Genomic DNA, 18,891 nt, shown 5'->3' with positions numbered 1-18,891 from the left:
AATTGTGAAAAATAGGGGGAAAATATAAAATGTATTGGTCAAATTAGAAGAAAAATGGATTCCAATTACTGTATATTGCAATATTTACTGTGAAAATTTAAGATTGGGGGAAATGTTTTCCTATTCTTACCAATATAAGAGAAAATTCTTGCCTTTAAGGTGACTTTTACCACCCCATCATTGTTTCTTTCTGGCATTTAATCCTGATTTTCTTGAAATTTTAAACCCTGAATAAAATATTAAGCAACAATTCAAGCTGCTTATTTGCCAGTCACTATTGCAATTCTGGAATAGTTTCAGTAAACAATTTTGATGGAAATTCCAGAGTATGTTCATTTCCATTTTTACTCCAAGATTTTGTCCATTTTATTAGCAGTTACATTAAAGGATAAATGTTACATATGGTAAGCACTTTTAAAAATTTAATACCATATTTCTTAGGCAGAGGCCACATATTCAAATTAGTTGAACTAATTTGTAATAATAATTATTAAAAATTATTACAAATCAAAATTATTGCAAAATATTACTGGATGACGAACCAATAGGAAAGAAGAGAATAGAGGCTTTAAAATAATGGTCAGTAAGCTAGCTCAGTTTGAAGTAATACTAGTCAAAAAGTTAAGGAATTACAGAAGTTGTTTTCTTTATTAGAAAACCCAAAAGTAAGTTGCCTTGTACTCAGTAGGATCTACTTCTTAAGAAATGTGGAGTGCGTTACACAGTCAGAGACTGTCACCAATCAAAAGTTCCTATCATGAACACGGTGTGTGTTCCACAGTCAGAGGCTTCCCTATTTATGTCAGGACAGGCACACGCACAGACATTTTCCTGACATTAATATTAAGACTGCAGATTTAATTTGTTTTACATGATAGAGTATTCAGTCAAAATCTGAGTGAAGAATCCGCTGGGAGATTCTCATGAATGCTCCCCACTGAAAGGAATGGAATCAAGGCAAGAACACTGCACCATCATATTTATTCCAGGGCAAGTCACTGTATTTCACTTAACCTACAGCACAGGACTGTTGTAAGAATAATCAAGGTAAGAATCGTGGAGCAAATTAGCATTAAGCTGAGTGAAATCTCTGGATGAGAAGTCAAAGGCAGATGGAGGTTCTGCGGGCTTTTCCTGTAGTTCCTCAGCTGTGCTATATAGTACATTATCCATGCTAAATGCTAGTGAATGGAATCAGCCATGCATTTAGCAAGTTGCTAGTTTAAATCCTTCTCCACATTGTTCAAATGCCCTCCAAACACTGCTAGGATTAGTCAGAGAGGCCACCAACTTAAATGCAGACTGCAAACAATCTGTAAGCAAGACCCTAGTGGTGACTCTCCAGGGTGTGATCTGAGGCAAATGGTGGCTTCAAAAGAGTCTGAAGGTCCCCAGTTTTATTTTTTTGCATTCTGAGGTAATGCAGTATCTTACGTGGACCTCTGGTAAAAATAACCATTCACCTTCTCTGCATTTATATTTTAAAATTACTGTTTAATTGCATGTGTCCTAAAGGGGGGGAAGGGGGCATCAGCTGAGAAGGGATTATGATGAGATGCTCATGATCTAAGTATTTAATAGCAGCAACAGCAGTGACAGTAGTGTTACTGCTGCTCCTTGCTTTAAATTCCATATGGAGGAAGTCCTTAGCTCAGTGACGGAGTGATAATTTGCATGCAGAATGACTCCGGTTCATTCCTTGACATCTCCAGATGGGGCTGGGAAAGACTTCTGACTGAAATGATAGAAAACTGCTACCAATCAGTGGGGACAATACTAACTTTGAAGGACCAATGATGTGACTTTGTCCCTACATTATTCTCCACTCTTATTTATCTTCTAAGCAGCCTACAGTATGTAAAACATTAGAGATGCTGAGGCTTAATGAAGTGGTGAAGTTAATTAATCCAAGTGTCATCATGGATTTATTTATTTATTTTAATTGGGAATGTCTGTAGTAAAGTCTCTTTTTTATGTTTTATGAGAATTTCCTGTCACAAAGGGAACATGGAGTTCAAAGGAAGTGATGCTCTCAGCCATGTCTGTATCATAGATACTGTGAACAACTGAAGCACCCCTGCCATTATTTTTAAACTGATACATTTAAAAGGAACACTGTCTCCATGTTTGTGTTGAAAATCTTTGGAGACATATATACTTTATTAACTAAATCAATGGTTACTTGATTACAACCCAGAACATGTATTGACAACAGAACTATCTCAGACCCTTCAAGTGTCATAATTTTCCAGGGACAGTCCCAGATTTACAGAAGCTGTCCTGGTTTCTGATTTGATTCCAGAATATCCCACTTTTCCTTCCCTATTTTCTTAGGAGATATATTGGAGGATATGATAGGATGTCCCTCTTTTCATCTGAGGGTATGTGACCCCTGAGCCAAGGAGATAAGTAAATATATTATACAATGTTTAGAAGACTTCTGAGCCATGTACAGGGAAGTTTTTTTTAATGTTTAATGTTCTATTATGTTATTATATGTGCTGGAAGCTGCCTAGAGTGGCTGGGGCAACCCAGTCAGATAGGGGTGGTATAAATAACAGAGTTGTTGTTGTTGTTGTTGTTGTTATGCAATTGGACGTCCCTATTTTCATTGGAGAAATGTAGGAGGGTATGCAATCCTATGCACACTTACCTGGGAGCAAGCTCCAGTGGAACTTACTTCTCAATAAATATGCATAGGATTGCACTGTGAAATATTTTCAAAATGCTTCCAGACAGGAAAAAAAAATGTAAATATGGACCAAGCCATGAATTATTCTATGCCACTAACTGCCAAATATTGTGCTGTGGATTACAGTCTACAATTCTAGTTGCCTCATCTTAAAAGCAGCTAAAAAAGGAAAGGAACAACCAAAATGCTCATGGGAGGGCAAAGAAGGAAAGGCTAAAGTGTTTTGACACTTTGTATGTAGAAGAATTTAACAAAAACCTAATACAGCATGCGATAGAAGTTTCAGGACCTTGAGTGCTTACAATACCTCAAAAAGAAGCAAGTGCCAGGAGCCCTGAAATTGTCTCCAGCTGAGACAAAAAAAAAAATCCTAGCATACTCCTACATGCATTTTGGCGCCTGGTGAAGAGCTTTATTTTTAATTGCCTAAGTTGTTTTATCTCCGTGAGATTGACACTGCTCAGTTTAGATTCTGAATCCAGCTGTTTTCAGTATATAGTTTTTGTGTTTTTTAAATGTTTTCATTCTAGCATTAATTTTGTATTGCTAGTTGCCCAGGGAATTTAATAGGATGGTAGACTATACATTATTGTAATAAACAAATATAACAGAATATTTGCATAGCATAATATTTTGCCAGGGTCACAGGACACAGCTTGGTTTCCATTTGGGTGCTGTGGTTGCAGATGCTTGAGCATGAACAGTGGAATTTGTGTATAGTAAAAGCGAAAACTATTTTCAACCAAGATCGGACATGTTCTCTGTGCATGGGATTGCAATCATGCCCCACATTAGCATAGTGTCCTGTGGGATGAATCGCTTGCTTTTATTACAAACAATCTTAGCATAGTGCATAGAATCATACATGCCACATCATGCCAAACAGAAAGATAATACAGGCACAACAAAAGCCAGAGTTATTGTTCAAACAGAACATTCATCTGTGGTGACGATAACCGTGTCTGCTCTTGAGCCTGAAGCACTTTCTTCATTATGGATAAGGGCAAAGATATACGTCTCGGTAATAAGTCGAGTTGTTTGCATTTCTTGTTATTTGTACTGTGCTGTGGTTTACAACCTCAGTGTTTTCTCATTTTCATCTGCAAGGCACCTGTACTGAGATGGGACGTAGGAGAGAAAAAGGAAAAAAAACCTTAAAAACCCCAAACAATTAAAATCTTTAAGTAGATACCATATTAGGTCCTGACAGTCAATCAGTAGCCAAACGCTTTTAATTCAAAACCATGACATTTCCCCATTATTTCTTATAGCGAAGGTATTGTGAAATGAAGTAGAACATGTAGAAGTGGAAATATATAGTAGCAATTTGCATTTGCTCTAAACTTACAGTGCTGTCATGGCAAGGGCTGGGATTTGTAATGAGATTTCTCTGATCGTGTCTGTATCTTAAAGCCCCATCCCATGTTTCCTCAGCAAGGCATCACACTATTAAGAAGGCTCATACCTGAGTAGAACTGGCAAATTTTACAACAGCAAAGGTCTTGATGGTGACATATGGAGCCCTGAATAAATTCAGACAAGGGTGCTTAGTGGAGTGCCTCTCCTTCTATCAGGCAGTACAGGCTTGTTTTATTGATTGATTGATTGATTGATTGATTGATTGAATTTATATACTGCCCTATACCTGGAAGTCTCAGGGCAGTTCACAGAATATCCTATTAAGATTGGCACAGTAGCTCCTGCTTGTGGTTCCACCAAGGGTTTTGTGTAGGAACCCAGAATAGGTCCTTCTCTGTGGTTGTGCTCTGACTGTGAAACTCTTTCCCCTCAGAAGCACAGATGGCCACAACATTGATGGGGTTTCAGAACTTAGTGGAGATCAGCTTGTTTTCTCTAGCTTATATAGCCACAGTTAAACTGTTTTGAACCTTGGTTTTGTTAGGTATTATAGCCATGATTGTGTGTGAATGATTTTATTATTCATGCTTTTTTATTGATTTTAAAAAACTGTGTTTTTGTAATGATGTTTATTATTAGTATTATGATAGTCATCACTGAAATAGTTTACAACACAAAACACAAACGTCAATTCAGAAATTAATAGCTATGCAATATAAATATCAAAACAGTTATATAAATGCAATTAGAATAAAAAATACATAATAAAATACAGATTCTCATCACAGCAACATCATAAAATGGGAAGGAGAAAATCAGCATCAGGGTTTCTAAAATACAAAAACAGTGCTCACAGAATTTTCTTTCTATCTGAAGGTAGGACTTAATCCCAGCTCACCACAGAAAATGGCAGACTCTTCCAGCTCTCACCTGAGAACTTTCCTTTCCTCTCCCAGTGTCTCACCCTGGGAGATCTTCACTCAGGATCCTTCTACCATCTGTCTGCAACTTTTACATGGGTACAGTCCTTGACTCCCAATGGCATCCCAGCTCTACAGTGTTCAATGGGGTTTCCTCCCAGATAAGGGTTTGTAGGACTGCAAGTGTGTGTGTGCAGTATACATGCACTCCCCCCCCCCCGAAAACATATCATATCTTCTGACTTTAGCACTGCTTAATCCAGAAAACATACAAGCATTCAGTTAATGAAAGATTATATCCACAAATAACTAAACCTTTGTGGCAACGTAACAAGCCAATGCCTTGTTAAAATTAGATTAAGATCCAGAATAGAACCGAATGAAATACTGGGTGAAAGCTCAATAACTAGTAGACATATCAGCTTTACAAACCCACCTAACACCATATTTTATTTTTATTTTTTTGTTACTCTCTAAAATGCTATGTACGCTGATTAGACCATCCTCATTATCATCACACCCTGTAAGGTTGAGAATTAGCAATTTTTCTAGGGCCAGGTGTTGAACTTCAACTTATATAAAGATGAATTGCAGGAATGTATGAACAGGTGCTGAAGTTCAGATATGAAACTATAAAACTTAGCAGGTGTCTACTGGAATTAGAACCAATATCAAAGAAAATCAGATTGGTATACTCAAAAATGTTGGCAATTCACCTTAGTGAAGTTCCATTAACAGAGAATGTATATACACATTTTTAAAATGGAGATAGTTGGTAGGAGAAAGTAGTTTTGCATCCCTGGCATCAAACCAGAAATAATGTGTTGGCAGGACACAAAGGTAAACATCTGTTATTGCATTCTTTGCTATATCTACAGCACAAGTCAATAACAAAATTTGCAAAAATTTACTAGAAAAGAGCTGCTAGCCACTGACAGTGAGTAAATGTTGGAATTGTACCAGACTGTAAATTAAATCAGAGCTCAAAATTTTAACTGCATTGTGTGGTATAATTTCCCCATATTATTCTGTAGAAATATTTTGAATTTCTCCATATGATTTTGAATGTCATTGGATATAAGGCTGACTAACAAAATCACAATAAAATTAAAGATACCATTGTTTAATTTGTTTTTAATTCTATGTTTTTGAAAAGTGAAGTCTCAACAGCTGATAATATCAATTGAAAAGCACATTTTTTTCCAGCAGTATTTCCAACAAAGAAGAGCATATTTTATATAACTTTGTAGCAGAAATCTATTTCATCTTTAACATCTCTTATTCTCTTTGATTGTGTACTGCTATGTGTTTTATTTCCTTCACATGCTTCAAACATTATACATGACCTTTCTGCTGAATGCTTGTTTTGATTCCTGTTGAACTATTACTCACTTTGCTTCCAAAAACATGAACTCTGAAAATTACTAATATAATTGAACTCTTTGCATTTCAAGCCTATGCATGTCTACTCCAAATTAAGTCTCATGAAGTTCAGCGGGGTTTACTCCAAAGTAAGTGGGTACAGGATTGCACTCTTAACAAATGAATAGCACATTTTGTGAGACTGTTAATTACAAAAGAGAGTGAACTATTGACAGGGCTTTGATTTTATTTTATGAAGGCTGAGCAGCTTGAGCTAAATAATCAGCCTTCTTCCCTTCTGCACCAATTTTGTAAATAATCAATCACCTATCATTTGCTTGGTCTATGAAATACTGAATGGCATCCTTGTCTTAAAATCACTATACAAGACCACTTCAAGTGACTGGTGGAAGTAACTGTAGGGTTGGATTAAGATGCAGTAGAAGTGGGATAACGAATTGATCTATGAAATGAACAGTAGACCTAGACTGTAACTCTATACTGGGAAGTCAGTCTGCATAGATATGAACCATTTATCCCAAATTATGGCTGCAACCCTAAATTCTAATATAGGGTGACTTAGAATAATACATTTAGGAACAGGCAAAACATGAACTAAAACTACAGTGACTTATTAAAATAAACCATCAGCTAACAATGGGTTGTTAGCTTTTTTAATCTTCTCTCAGTTAAATAGATTTTTTTACAACCACAACATACCATCTCTTTCAGAATCCCTTTTTAAAAATAAAATAAAACAATCTATTTCTGTTGCCTAAAACACACACAATCTTTAAATAGCACAGTAAAGTTTGGATCACAGTGTCCTTTAATACCTGGGATAGTGTTAAACTTCCAAGTAATCTCACTGCACATTGCATCCTGAAGAATGACTTACAAGACAACCACACAGAATTTTGATCTATGCAGTATGGCAGAGAATTAAAAAAGAGAGAGAGATTGTCTTCCCTCCAGATCTAGACAAGGCGCCTACAGAAAACTGCAGACAAAGTATGCTTCACAGCTGCTTCCTCTGTAGTTTCTTGACTAATAAATGGTTTATAAGCATGCCATCAATGTGTGTCGGTTGGCAAATTTTTCATTGTCTATATTTCTATATGTTTTAAAAAGCAAGAGAGAATCAATTAAATAATAGGACAGTTGGATATCTCCTCTCAGCTCTGAGGACAGTTAATTAACATCAAAAGAATATTTTTTTAATAAACACACACACACACTTTTGTGCATGTCTGCCAAGAGCAGGTCTGTCTGATGAAAGCTTTCCCTTTGATTCTGCCCTAATGGAATAAATGATTTTACGGTATAAATTGTAGTTCTCTATAGCAGTGTTTCCCAACCTTGTGCCTCCAGATGTTTTTGGCCTACAACTCCCATCATCCCTGACCACTGGTCTTGCTAGCTAGGGATGATGGGAGTTGTAGGCCAAAAACATCTGGAGGCACAAGGTTGGGAAACACTGCTCTATAGAACGCCATGCTAAAATAATATATAAACTGTTCAGGGAAGTTCTTTGTTATTGTTGGTAAACAGGGTGCCAAATTCTATTCTGATTCTGGAGATGTCAGATAGATAGATAGATAGATAGATAGATAGATAGATAGATAGATAGATAGATAGATAATGTGAAACATCCATACCTGATTTACATTTGTAACTGGAAAATATGCATTCTGGTTTTTCTAATCACAAAAAATACTGAATGTGAGCCACCCCCTTCTATAGAGGTGATAATATAAATCCTTCTCCCCCACTAGCTATTACATTCTGAAGGTTTTTCAGGGTGATTATGATTTTTATAGGATGCGCATAATGATTATAATTAACCCTAATCTTAAAGAAAATTAGCCAAAAAGAATTAATGGAAATATAAATATTAGTAAATTTCTCTAGAATCAATTTTTCAAACTATGATAAAGAACAATTAATAAGAAATTCACCAACAAAAAATGCACCTAAGATGTACTGTTAGCTCTTTCCAGTGTTCTGTTGTGTAACTGTTTCCTGTGTCTTGAAGAGTTCAAGGTTATTTGGAGTTCAGCCTTTACTCGGCTTGGTAGTGGAAGCAATATTCTTTTTTTCCCTGTGATTTTTTCCCTGTTATATTGTCAGTCACTTTTCCCACAGCCTATGACACAGCACGCGAACATAAATACATAAAAGGGTTGGGATGTTATCTGTGGTATTAAAAAAAATACCTTTTTACATGTTTGTTTTTTAAAGTTCAGCTAAGTACAACTTAGATAATATAGTCAACTTTCTCGATGTGGTTCATGGGTCCACTTTTGTGGCACGCATAGTCACACTGGAAGTATGACTATGAATACTATGCTGATAGTATTTGTGGAATGGGAGGCCTCCATTCTTTCATTGCAATGTTCCTATATTTTCCAAGATATAAGGGCATTGCCATAAGACAGTGGTCAAACACTTGCAGATCTGAATGCAGAAGATTCCTGGTTCAGCACCTGGCCTTTACAAGGACAATGTTTGCAAGTAGCTACACAAGGAAAGCTTCTGCTTGAGACCTCAGAGAACCAAGCCAGAGAAGACAACAGTACTGATTACGAAGCACGTTCCTGAGTTCAAATATTTCCAAAATTCTGATAATTTATTTATTTTTTTAAAATGTGTGAAAATGAAATTATGCTTCTGATTAGGGAGTCCTGTGTTCTCATTCCATGTCAATGAGGTATAGTTTGCTGGGTAGTTGAATGGGAAGTTACAGACATCTGGACAAAGGTACACATCTCTCTGTGCTCCCCCTCCCTTAGTTGCCTTCACTAGGGACTCCCTGCTCCCTTCCTCCAGGCAGAGGGTGCTTCAGGGTGTTGATATACCCTCAGGGAAGCAAGCTTCTACATGCTGCTTTGACTGAGACAGTCCATCACCCAAGCACTGTCCCAGGTAGGCTCCTCATTTGCTTGGGCGCCCAGGTCAGTCCTCCTTGGCTGAATCAGTGGTGCCCTCCTTCTCCCTTCACCTTCCCCACCTGTTTTTTCAGTAAAAATCAGTGGATATAGCATAGGTTGCCCTTTCTCCCCCAGATCCTTTCTTACTGCCAACCCCGTTTTGCCCCCATCCTCAACATCTCAACTTGAGACTCCTGTCAGCTTTCCTTGAGGCAGGGTAGCCCTTCCCTCCATCTCCTCACAGGGAGTTGGAGAGACACAGACCTTTTAACCGTCCTGGATCCCACACAGCTGGCTAGCATCTCCTCCTGTCACCATCAGGTGCCTCTTCCCTTGCCTGGCCCTCTCCATCCCTTCCCTGGCCCCAGACTATGGGAGTCCTCTTCCCCTCACCCCCACCAAGGAACCTAGCTAGGGGGTTGCCTTTTCCTTCTGCCACTCCTTCTTGGCAGATCAGCCTACTGCCTCTGAGGTTGCAGCTGTTGCAGACACACTCACTGAGGTCAGGCAACACAAGAGCAAAAAGCTGAGCTGCTACCAGTACCCTCTAGATCAGCCTCTCCTTTGTTCTCCCCACCTGGGAGGGCCAGCAATCCCACTTGTAGCATCAAAGCCCTGTGTCTCGCCTTGGCCAGAACTCCCTCCATCCCCAATTTTGATATTGCCAAACAGCTGATCAGCATTGATCAAGTGGCGTTCAGCTGCTGCCAGATCTGGGGAGGGCACAGCGCCCGTGCATGCACCTCTCCAGTGGCTGAAAACACACAACTGTACTTCAAGGCAGTTGATCTTGGTGCAGGCATTCCATTCTCACGTCATTACACCACTCAGCTTCCCTTTGCCTCACAGTCTTATTGTAATCCCCCCCCCCTTTTTCCTCCAAGACGTTTTAACTCTCTTTGTGCCACCACTGTACAGTATTTATATAGCATTTCCCCTAATCTAGAACCATGGGCCTCCAGATACTACTGAATTGCAGTTCCCAACACACCTGGCCACTGGCTACACTGGCTTGGGCTGATGGTAATTGTAGTTCAGGAACATCTGGAGGGCCACAAGTTCTCCAGCTGCGTCCTAATGCAATAAATGCTTCACTTATGTTATCTCAGTTATCCTTACCTCGATGTTGTGAGAGGTGAGATGTACCTACATTAAAACTTCTGAATTCAGTCCTCCGGTTTCCTTACCCAACCCCCAATCGCTCACCTTCCTCATGACCTTAGCCTTGAGCATTATGAGTGGCAGAGAATAAGAAGGGAAAATAAGTATTCCATAGCGAAGGAAGAAAGCAACTTGCGTTGGGGAGTGGCGAAAAAGCTGGAGATAACAACTTGCCACCTGCGCCCTAAGGATTACCAGTGTCCTTTTAAGCTAATGCAATTTTAAAGTTTAGCCACAGCCGCCCTCCAAAAGCAAAATAGAGAGACCTTTTTGTGTTTTGTTTTCGGAGGTGTTTTTTTTGTCTTGTCAACTAACCCCCTCTAGTGCCGAACAGGCTGTATTTGACCCGCGGGCTGCTCACAGCTTCTCAGCTTAAGCGAGAGCATCATCTTCCCTCTCTGCCTTTTGCCCACACATCCATATACACACCGGTCTCACCTCTTCTCCAGAGAACTGGGGAGGTGACACAACAAGAGTCCGATTTCTTTTATTGCTTGCTTTCCTCCCTCCCCTCCCCTCCCACACACCCATTTAAGGATCCAATATTATCGTGACCCCCCTCTTTTTTTGGCGAGGAAGGAGGAGAGAGAGAGAGGGATTTCTGCAGCAAGCGGTGGCTGCTGCTTGAAATGTGGCGTGCCCAGAAAACCTCAGCAGCCCTCCTGCCGGCTCGGACGCCAGGTAATATTGATCCTGCTTAGCTCCCCTGCCCAGGGCTCATTTGCTTCAAAAACAACCACCCTCCGAAAAAGCAAAGGAGGAGGGCAGGGCGGGGAAGAGAATGGTCCAGCCCCAAACCGCAAGCGATGGGAAGGCGCGGAGATGCCGGTAGGCGCGCGGAAGACAACCAGCCCAACTGAGTGTGATCCGCGACTGCTTGGCGTCAAGGAGCCACCGTCCCAGCCAAGGGGAGTCCGTGGCGGCGGCGGCTGGGAAATCCCGCCTGGCAAGTTTTCTTGACGGCTGAGCGGAGGCGGGGAGCTGTCCAGCGTTTCAGCACCTTCCAGCCGCGGACCGGAGAAGGCGCCTCGGCGAGGGGACCTTCCCACCACCAAAGGGAGGAAAGTATTCTGGCTCCCGGGCGCTGCCTGCCCCTCATGGGCAGCCGGGAGGACGGGCATTCGGCGAGGGGGGCGAAGATGTCGCTGCCCCCCAGGAGGCTGTTGCAGTTGTGGGGTTGGCGGCCAGTAAACGGGATGGTGCTGCAAGGCTGAAAGAGAAGTGAGACGCAAGACGGCAGCCAGGTGGGCGCCACCAGGCTGGGCAATTCCCCCCCACCCTCCACACACACACACACATACACACACACACACACGGATTTTACGCACACTGCGCCTCAGCCAAGGAAAGTTTGCCTGCCGTGCGCTCCTCGCCTTGCTCGCAAGCCCTTCGCCTTCCCAACTCGACGGTGTCCCTCGGCCTCTGCTGCTGCTCAGAGGGAGCCTGGCTCGGCTCAGGACGCCCTCTCACTCAGGTGGATGCGATTTCTTCAGGCTTGGCAGCGCCTGGTAGCCTGGACCCTCCTTCCCCCTGGGGCCTCAGGCATTGCCCATTAGCCTGGAGGAGGAAGAGAAGCTGAAGCCCCCTGCCTCTCCCGGAGGCCAGGACAAGGGGCTCCAGCACCAGCCATGGGCAGCAGTGAAATGAGGGGCTTCTTCCTTTGGAAATTTAGCCTGGTCTTCCCTCTGCTGACAGCGTGTCCGGCGGGCTGCAACCACGTCTCCAGCAATCAAGGTAAAGGGAAACTGTTGGGTGGGAAGGGAGAGGGATGCGCTGGAGAGGGAGGCAAGACTGAATGTGCAATAATAATAATAATATTTTTTTTAAAAGCAGCTCAGGGCTGCAGGGTGTTTGCTGGGGGAAAGGGCAGCCCCCACAGGCATAGAAGGGTTATTGGATCCTCGCGATGGGCTGGCAAAAGCTTGGCTGCTTCTCATCAGCGAGTGTCTATTGACTTGCCCCACTTTGGTAGCTGACAGTGGGGGTGGGAAGAAGCCTTTGCATTCCCATGAACGGTGGAGAGGAAGTGGAACTCGGGGTGGTAATTGCAGGATTCCCCAGGCTCTGGCCACAGTGGCGGGTCAATTATTCTAAGTCTGAAGAGTGATCTGAAGCTGTGCTGCTGATTAGAAATCTCAGTGAAACTTCGGAGCTCTCCATTTTAGTTTGCATACACATCACGACTCTTGTTTTACTCAAGTGAGTTAAAGACCATGAGATCAGACCACTGCTTGATGGAAAACACTGCTTCTCCTACAGGTATATGAGATAGATGGAATTTTTTAAAACTACTGTAATTAAGAAAACCGGGGGTGGGTGGGAACCAGAGGACATCAGTTTCAGTAGCATAGCCTAAACAAAAAGCTGAAAGCCAGTGCCTCTGGGTTCATTTGTGGTCATTTTCTTTTTCCTTCATCACATTGCCATGAAAGTGTACCCACCCACCCCCTGGTCACCTTCCTAACAACAAACTTAGTATTCATTTGTTTTGGGTGGTATTCTGAAGACATCAGCATTGCTTCTGCAGATACACAGTAGGCTTCTGAGGCCTATCTTCACACAGAAGCCTCTTACTTCCCTGAAAAGTCAGGGGTTCCTGTAAAATAGTCTCCAGTATCTGCACAAGCCCTTGCAACTGCAAGGGAAACCTTGGAGAGTTCATATCATATTAGTCTGTGCACATGGCTCTTTTTGGATCCTATTTATTTATCACTTATTTCACAGGATTTGTATACTGCTGGATTGTAATAAAACCTAAAGCAGTTTACAAAGTGGGATCCTGACCTTAGCTTTCTGTAGCAAAGGTATCTTTTATAGATGTGATCATCTGAAACTAATTATCCTATTTGCATGCATGTGCCCTTTCACTATTACCACCCTCTCTAGCATTATCTTTTATATAATTATTTTAACACGCAATATGCTTTTGCATTCTTTGTCTTGCTTGCCCTTATACAAGTCCAGCCCAGGTGTCCTAAAACCCAAACACTGTAGTGTATGTTTTCATGGTTTGATACTTTTTATCAAATAAAATTCATTTAAAATATCAGACACTATATCCAGTAGACTGCATTGGCTGTCCCACTAAAAAAAACCAAACCAAAATGTTTCAGATTAAATCTTTTAAAGTGACCACCTCTGTTGGCTGAGTCAGTAGAAAAGCTTTCAGGTGGGTCCTGCTCTCCTCAGGAGATTTCTGAGCACTTTCTACTCTGCCCTAGCAGCATAATTGGTCTAATAAAAGGTAACATCTGAGCCATTCTGGATCCTACCTTTCTTTCTTTTGGGAGCCTCATGGCAACCAGTCTCGTTACTACTTAGCAATCTGTGGATACTCATGATGACAGGAAAAGCCACAGAATGTCAACAGATGAATCTCTATTGATTTCTGAGAGTACAGAATTCTACCCTTGCAGGAGACATTGGGCAAAAAACAAAAAGATGCTCATCAAAGCAAGGTTATTTTGGGAAAGCCTTTTTTTTTTAACTGAGCTACGTGTGAGAGTGCTATAAAGAAACATATAATGTAAGATGAAAGAAAGAATCAATCTGCACCGCTGTAAGTAAGGCTGCAGGCAGGCTCTCTCTTTTAAGGACTATTTCCAGAGATTTATAATTGGGTAACTAAAGTTGCTGTCAGCTAAAAAAAATAGACAGCCAAGGTGTGGAAGTGCAGTATGTTTTTTCAATTTGGATACCAGTTGTAGGTTTCGATTTTGCCAGTAACTAATTCAGTTTTCATACTGAGGATCCAGTTTTACAGGTCCATGCAACCCAACATGGATTGACTGATACACCATTAACAAACAATATAAGTCTCTTCATCTATCATCATACACATAATGAATGTTCAAGCCCACCCTAAATACCATTCTAAATGCCTTATCATAAAGCCATTTTAGAATTGTGGATCTTAATCTTCATTCATATTTGCATAATGCAAAATGCATTTAGCAATGTTTTACTAGCTGTGGTATACTGTATTTTAGTTCTCTGGCAGCCTCTGCACAGACCAAAATTTACTGCTGTGCCTACCTTTATTAACGAGAACCACTGACTCCTGCTTTGAGCCCTATGGCATTTGACTAACTAATGACTGTTAGCCTTCCATGCACAGCCGGTGTTCTGTACAACATCCAGCATATTGCTGATTATTAAATGGGAGGAGATTCTCCAGATATATATTTTTTAAAATATAACCAAAAAATGGTGAAATTTACATTTTCTGTGCTATTACTTTCAACAACATACTAGAGCGTTAAAAAACCAAATACATTTGCTCAAATTGCACTATGTGCACTATCACGGGGTATATAGGAAATATTTAAACCCATGTTGCGATATCCCTTCATCTGCGAGCTTGAGCATAATTATCTCCTGATGATCCCCCATGTAGTGTGCTATGAGAACAAAATTGCATGATTTGACCCCTTCATTATTTGTGTCCACCAACATCCAACACCTGCCCCTCAAACCATTTGTCTTATTTGAATTGATCCAATTTTATCTCTAGGCCAAGCAACATAATAATTAAATGTGTGTTCCAAAATACATTAGACAGAACTTTGTATATGTCAGTTGCCTTGACCCTAGTTGTTCTTTGGTCTCATCTGCATAAATCAGCACAGCAAAAAAACATTTTCAGAAAAGAACTCAGAGATGTAGTCAACAAACTAATACTAGGCAATTTTTTAATAAACACTTGCATTGGCAGCTACCTCCATTTCTTAAATAGCTAGTTGACCTAGCATTTTATTTTCTACATGCTCTACTAAAATTGCAGCTAAACTACACTGATAACCTTATCTGCTCTTAAACAGTATCTGCTATATTGCACTTAACTAATAAATGCTGTGTTATAGATTAGCCTTTAAGCAAAATTGGTACAGTGTGCGGTTTTTCCCCTAAAAGCTCAAGTCACTTCACATATTTTGTCTGGGTCTTATGATACTAAAATGCTGTGTGATTGCCATCTCTCTTTGACTTCACCCCGAACTGCTCCTCTGGTGTCTATATAAATGTGGGACACCCTGATGGTGATATTGTTTATACCACTCACCCACCCACTCCAGAGAAAGGCAATTGTGACAAGGCAAAATGGATGTCACTGACATCAGTTGGATTTACTGCATGAAGGTGAGCCATCACTAATCCATGCATCAACCCTGTGATATTTCTGTTTCCATACTATTCCATACTTAATCCAGATAAGACTTAGTTAGTATTGGTGAGTAGCTCTCTAGACCAGATAGATAAGGTTCAACCTTCTCTGGATGGTGTTGCACTTTCTCTAATGAAAGTGGTGTGCAGCTTAGGAGTACTTCTGGGTTTGTTCCTGTCTCTGGAGGCACAAGTGACATCCATGACACAAGAGTGTTTTCCATCCGCTTAGGCTGGTGGCCTAGCTGCGACTGTTTGGATGGGGATAGCCTAGCTTCTGTTGTCTGGGTTTCGTGTGGTGCAATAGTTTATACTTGAGTGCACTTTTGAAGATGGTTCAGAAATTGCAGCTAGTGCAGCGGTTGGCAGCAAGATTGCTGAATGAGACTAGATGTTCTGAGCATATAACACCAATCTTTACCCAGCTGCACTGACTACCAATTGGTTTCTGGCTTCATTTCAAAAATGGTGGTTGTAACCTATAAAGCCTTATATGGCTTGGGACACTGATATCTCAAGGAACATTTCTCCCCATATGAACCTACCTAGTACTTATTATCACCATCATAGGATCTTCTCTGGGTATTTCCCCTGATGGAGGTACACAGGTTGTTAATGAGACAATGGACCTCCCCAATTGTGCAACACTCTCCCCAGGAAAGTCACGTAGCACCAGTGCTATTTTTCTAGAAAAAGAGATGCCAGAACTCTGCATGAAGGCCTCAGCATGAGCAACATCCTTGTTCTCTTATAATAGCAATGGCGCCCACCTGAGAGGTGCTGGAACTGAATTCCAGCTGAAAAAAGCCCTGCATAGCACCAACAGTGGCAGCTTTTTGAACACCAGAAAAAAACATTCCTTTTCCCCTGGCTTTTCAGTCTAAATTTAGATCATAATGTACAGTAATATGATCTATAACCTGATTTGTCCTTCTGACTCTTGTTGATGGATGAACACCTTCATTCCTTCATTAATTTAATAAGTTTAATATTTTATTGTTGTATTTATGGGTTTTATCTGCTTGATAAGTTACCGTATTTTAACTATATTGTAAGTTGCTTTGAGATGTTTTCTAAAAAGCAATGAGATAAATAATAATAGGCTGCACATCAGATTTAGTAATTTGCCTAAGCCCATTCAGTGAATTCATTGACCTAGAACAGCCTTTATCAACCATGAATCCCCAGATGTTGTTGGACTATAACTTCTATCATCTATAACCACTGGTCCTGCTAGCTAGGGGTGATGGAAGTTGTAGTCCAACAATGTCTGGGGATCTAAGGTTGAGAAGAGCTAATATAGGGATTTTCCAGCTTATAGCTCATGCACTTAACCACCAAGCTACACTACCTATTTTATTGTTACAAATTTAATTTCCTTAAATGTATTATGAAGAGGAAGAACTTTAAAGAAATTCAAATTAGATATCATGTTTATCCTATAGGTATGTTGTTGTTTATTTTTATGCTGCCTTTCTGCCATAAGACACCCAAAGTGCCAAAGCACAGATTGTTTTCAAAATAAGAAACTTTAAACCAGCAGTGTTTAAATGGAAATTATTGTAAAAATAGCAGTATGATTGTGAAGGAATGCTCAAAACTAGGCTAACCACTACCCCAGCAAAAACTGTCAAGGCGGAATTCCATTCTCAAATGTTATTAGGAAGTTTAAAAAAAAAATCAGAGTGAAATAGTATTCGGGGACAGGATGCCTAGCCTTTTTGTGAAGATTATAATTTGTTCTAGACTTGTTAGCCCAAATTCACCACCACTCTTGAGCTTGTATTCAAAATCATTAATACAGATTCAATTGCTAGACCAGGCACTTAGAAAAAATCAGTTGAACCTTTCCCCTAGCATAAGCACACTAGCTGTGAGTCCAAAGGAGGTCATTGAAGTGACTGGCTAAATTAAATCATTCTGCATGCTTTGGGGAATGTCTACTCAGGAAGAGGAACATGGCACCCCCACCCACCCCCAATGCTTATTTACATATACAGTGGTGGTACTTTGTTAAATAAATAAATAAATACCAAATGATGAATAAACAAAAAAAAAGTTCTATATTGTAGATAGCACTAAGGCATATTTACATGTTAGTTCTTTGTATTTAAATGGCATTTCTGTGCACTCTGGTTTCCATCACGGTGTTCCATTGCACCAGAAGTGGTTTATTCATGCTTGCCACATCATCCAGAAAGTTGTCTGTGGACAAACACCAGCTTCCTCAGCTTGAAAGCGAGATTCGTGCCACAACCACATAGTGGCCTTTGACTGGACTTAACCATCCAGAGGTCTTTTACCTTTTACCTTTACCTCTTTTTATTTAATGGTTGGTTCCTTTATTCAAACCTTTCCACACTCTGCAAAATGATCATGCTGTCAATCATATAATTTAAAAATCTGCTCAGATTGATAGACTGATCAAGTCTATGAAATATTATTTGTAAGCTCAAAAGCACCACACAGCATCCCCCTTAAGGATACACTACACATACTTTGCTTAAACAAAGTATGTTGAAAAGTGAAGCAGACTTACATAGCCTTGAGGTGGAATAATATAGGAAGGGGGCATTGCAAGTGTAGAACCACTGACTGCATAAATATACCTGAGCAAGTACCAATTAATTATTTTAATTGATAGGAGGCAAAATAAAATAAAATTCAAGGTTCTATAATCTGTTTCTTCTGTAGTCAGCAAAAACACAACGAAGCACTTCATGAGGATATTTTGTAGTGCTAATTTCACAAAACAGTTTGCTTAAGAATATATGCAAAGGGCTGAATCATTTCTATTTGCATATTGCTCTGTCAGCTACAAAGAAAGTTTCAACTTGGATCTGTTTTGAGCAACCAATGTCTTTGTCCTCCTTTGTTTCAAGATAATTTAGTGATAAAGCACAAGTTGGACAGAAATTATCTCAGGGTGAGGGGGTAATGGGTGTGAACCAGAAAAGGAAAAGTCTTGGTTTCCCCTCTTTAGCCCACTAAAAATGCTTTTGAAGTAAACTTGTGGACCACTGGAATGTTAAGCCTCATTGATTTCAGCGGCATTCAGGCATTGCCAAGTTGCTAATAGCATCATTATTGACATCGTCTTCATATTACTGCGGCTGCATATTGTACAAATTCAAACCCACTTTTTTGAACAACTCAGTTTATGTTCCACCGTGCAAGGCATGGGGAGAGATCATAGCTGAGCATATGCTTTACGTGCATGAGATTCTAGGTTCAAACTCTAGGATTTACAATTGTTAAAGGTAAAGAAGAGAAATAAGGTGCAGGCGATGGAATGATCTCTTCCTGA

At 40.4% G+C, this 18,891-nt stretch overlaps 1 protein-coding gene across 4 annotated transcripts in view; it reads left to right on the top strand.

Annotated features, from left to right (window-relative positions):
• Positions 1 to 10,150: 10,150 nt before the first annotated feature.
• The window catches only part of EPHA6 (EPH receptor A6), a 353,748-nt gene continuing 345,007 nt past the window's right edge, over positions 10,151 to 18,891 (top strand). For 2 of the 4 annotated variants that reach the window (XM_083736225.1, XM_083736226.1), the window contains exon 1: positions 10,152 to 12,158. In XM_083736225.1, the coding sequence (XP_083592351.1) occupies positions 12,053 to 12,158 (106 nt within the window). In that variant the 5' untranslated portion in view covers positions 10,152 to 12,052. Of the gene's footprint in view, positions 12,159 to 18,891 lie in introns of all 4 variants that reach the window. The other 2 variants (XM_083736224.1, XM_083736227.1) reach the window with 2 other exon arrangements.

The sequence above is a fragment of the Podarcis gaigeae genome (genome assembly GCF_964106915.1).
Source record: "Podarcis gaigeae genome assembly, chromosome: 4".
Taxonomy (NCBI): Eukaryota; Metazoa; Chordata; class Lepidosauria; order Squamata; family Lacertidae; genus Podarcis; species Podarcis gaigeae.
Note: the sequence above shows the minus strand (reverse complement) of the source record. Positions and strands in the feature narration are given on the sequence as shown.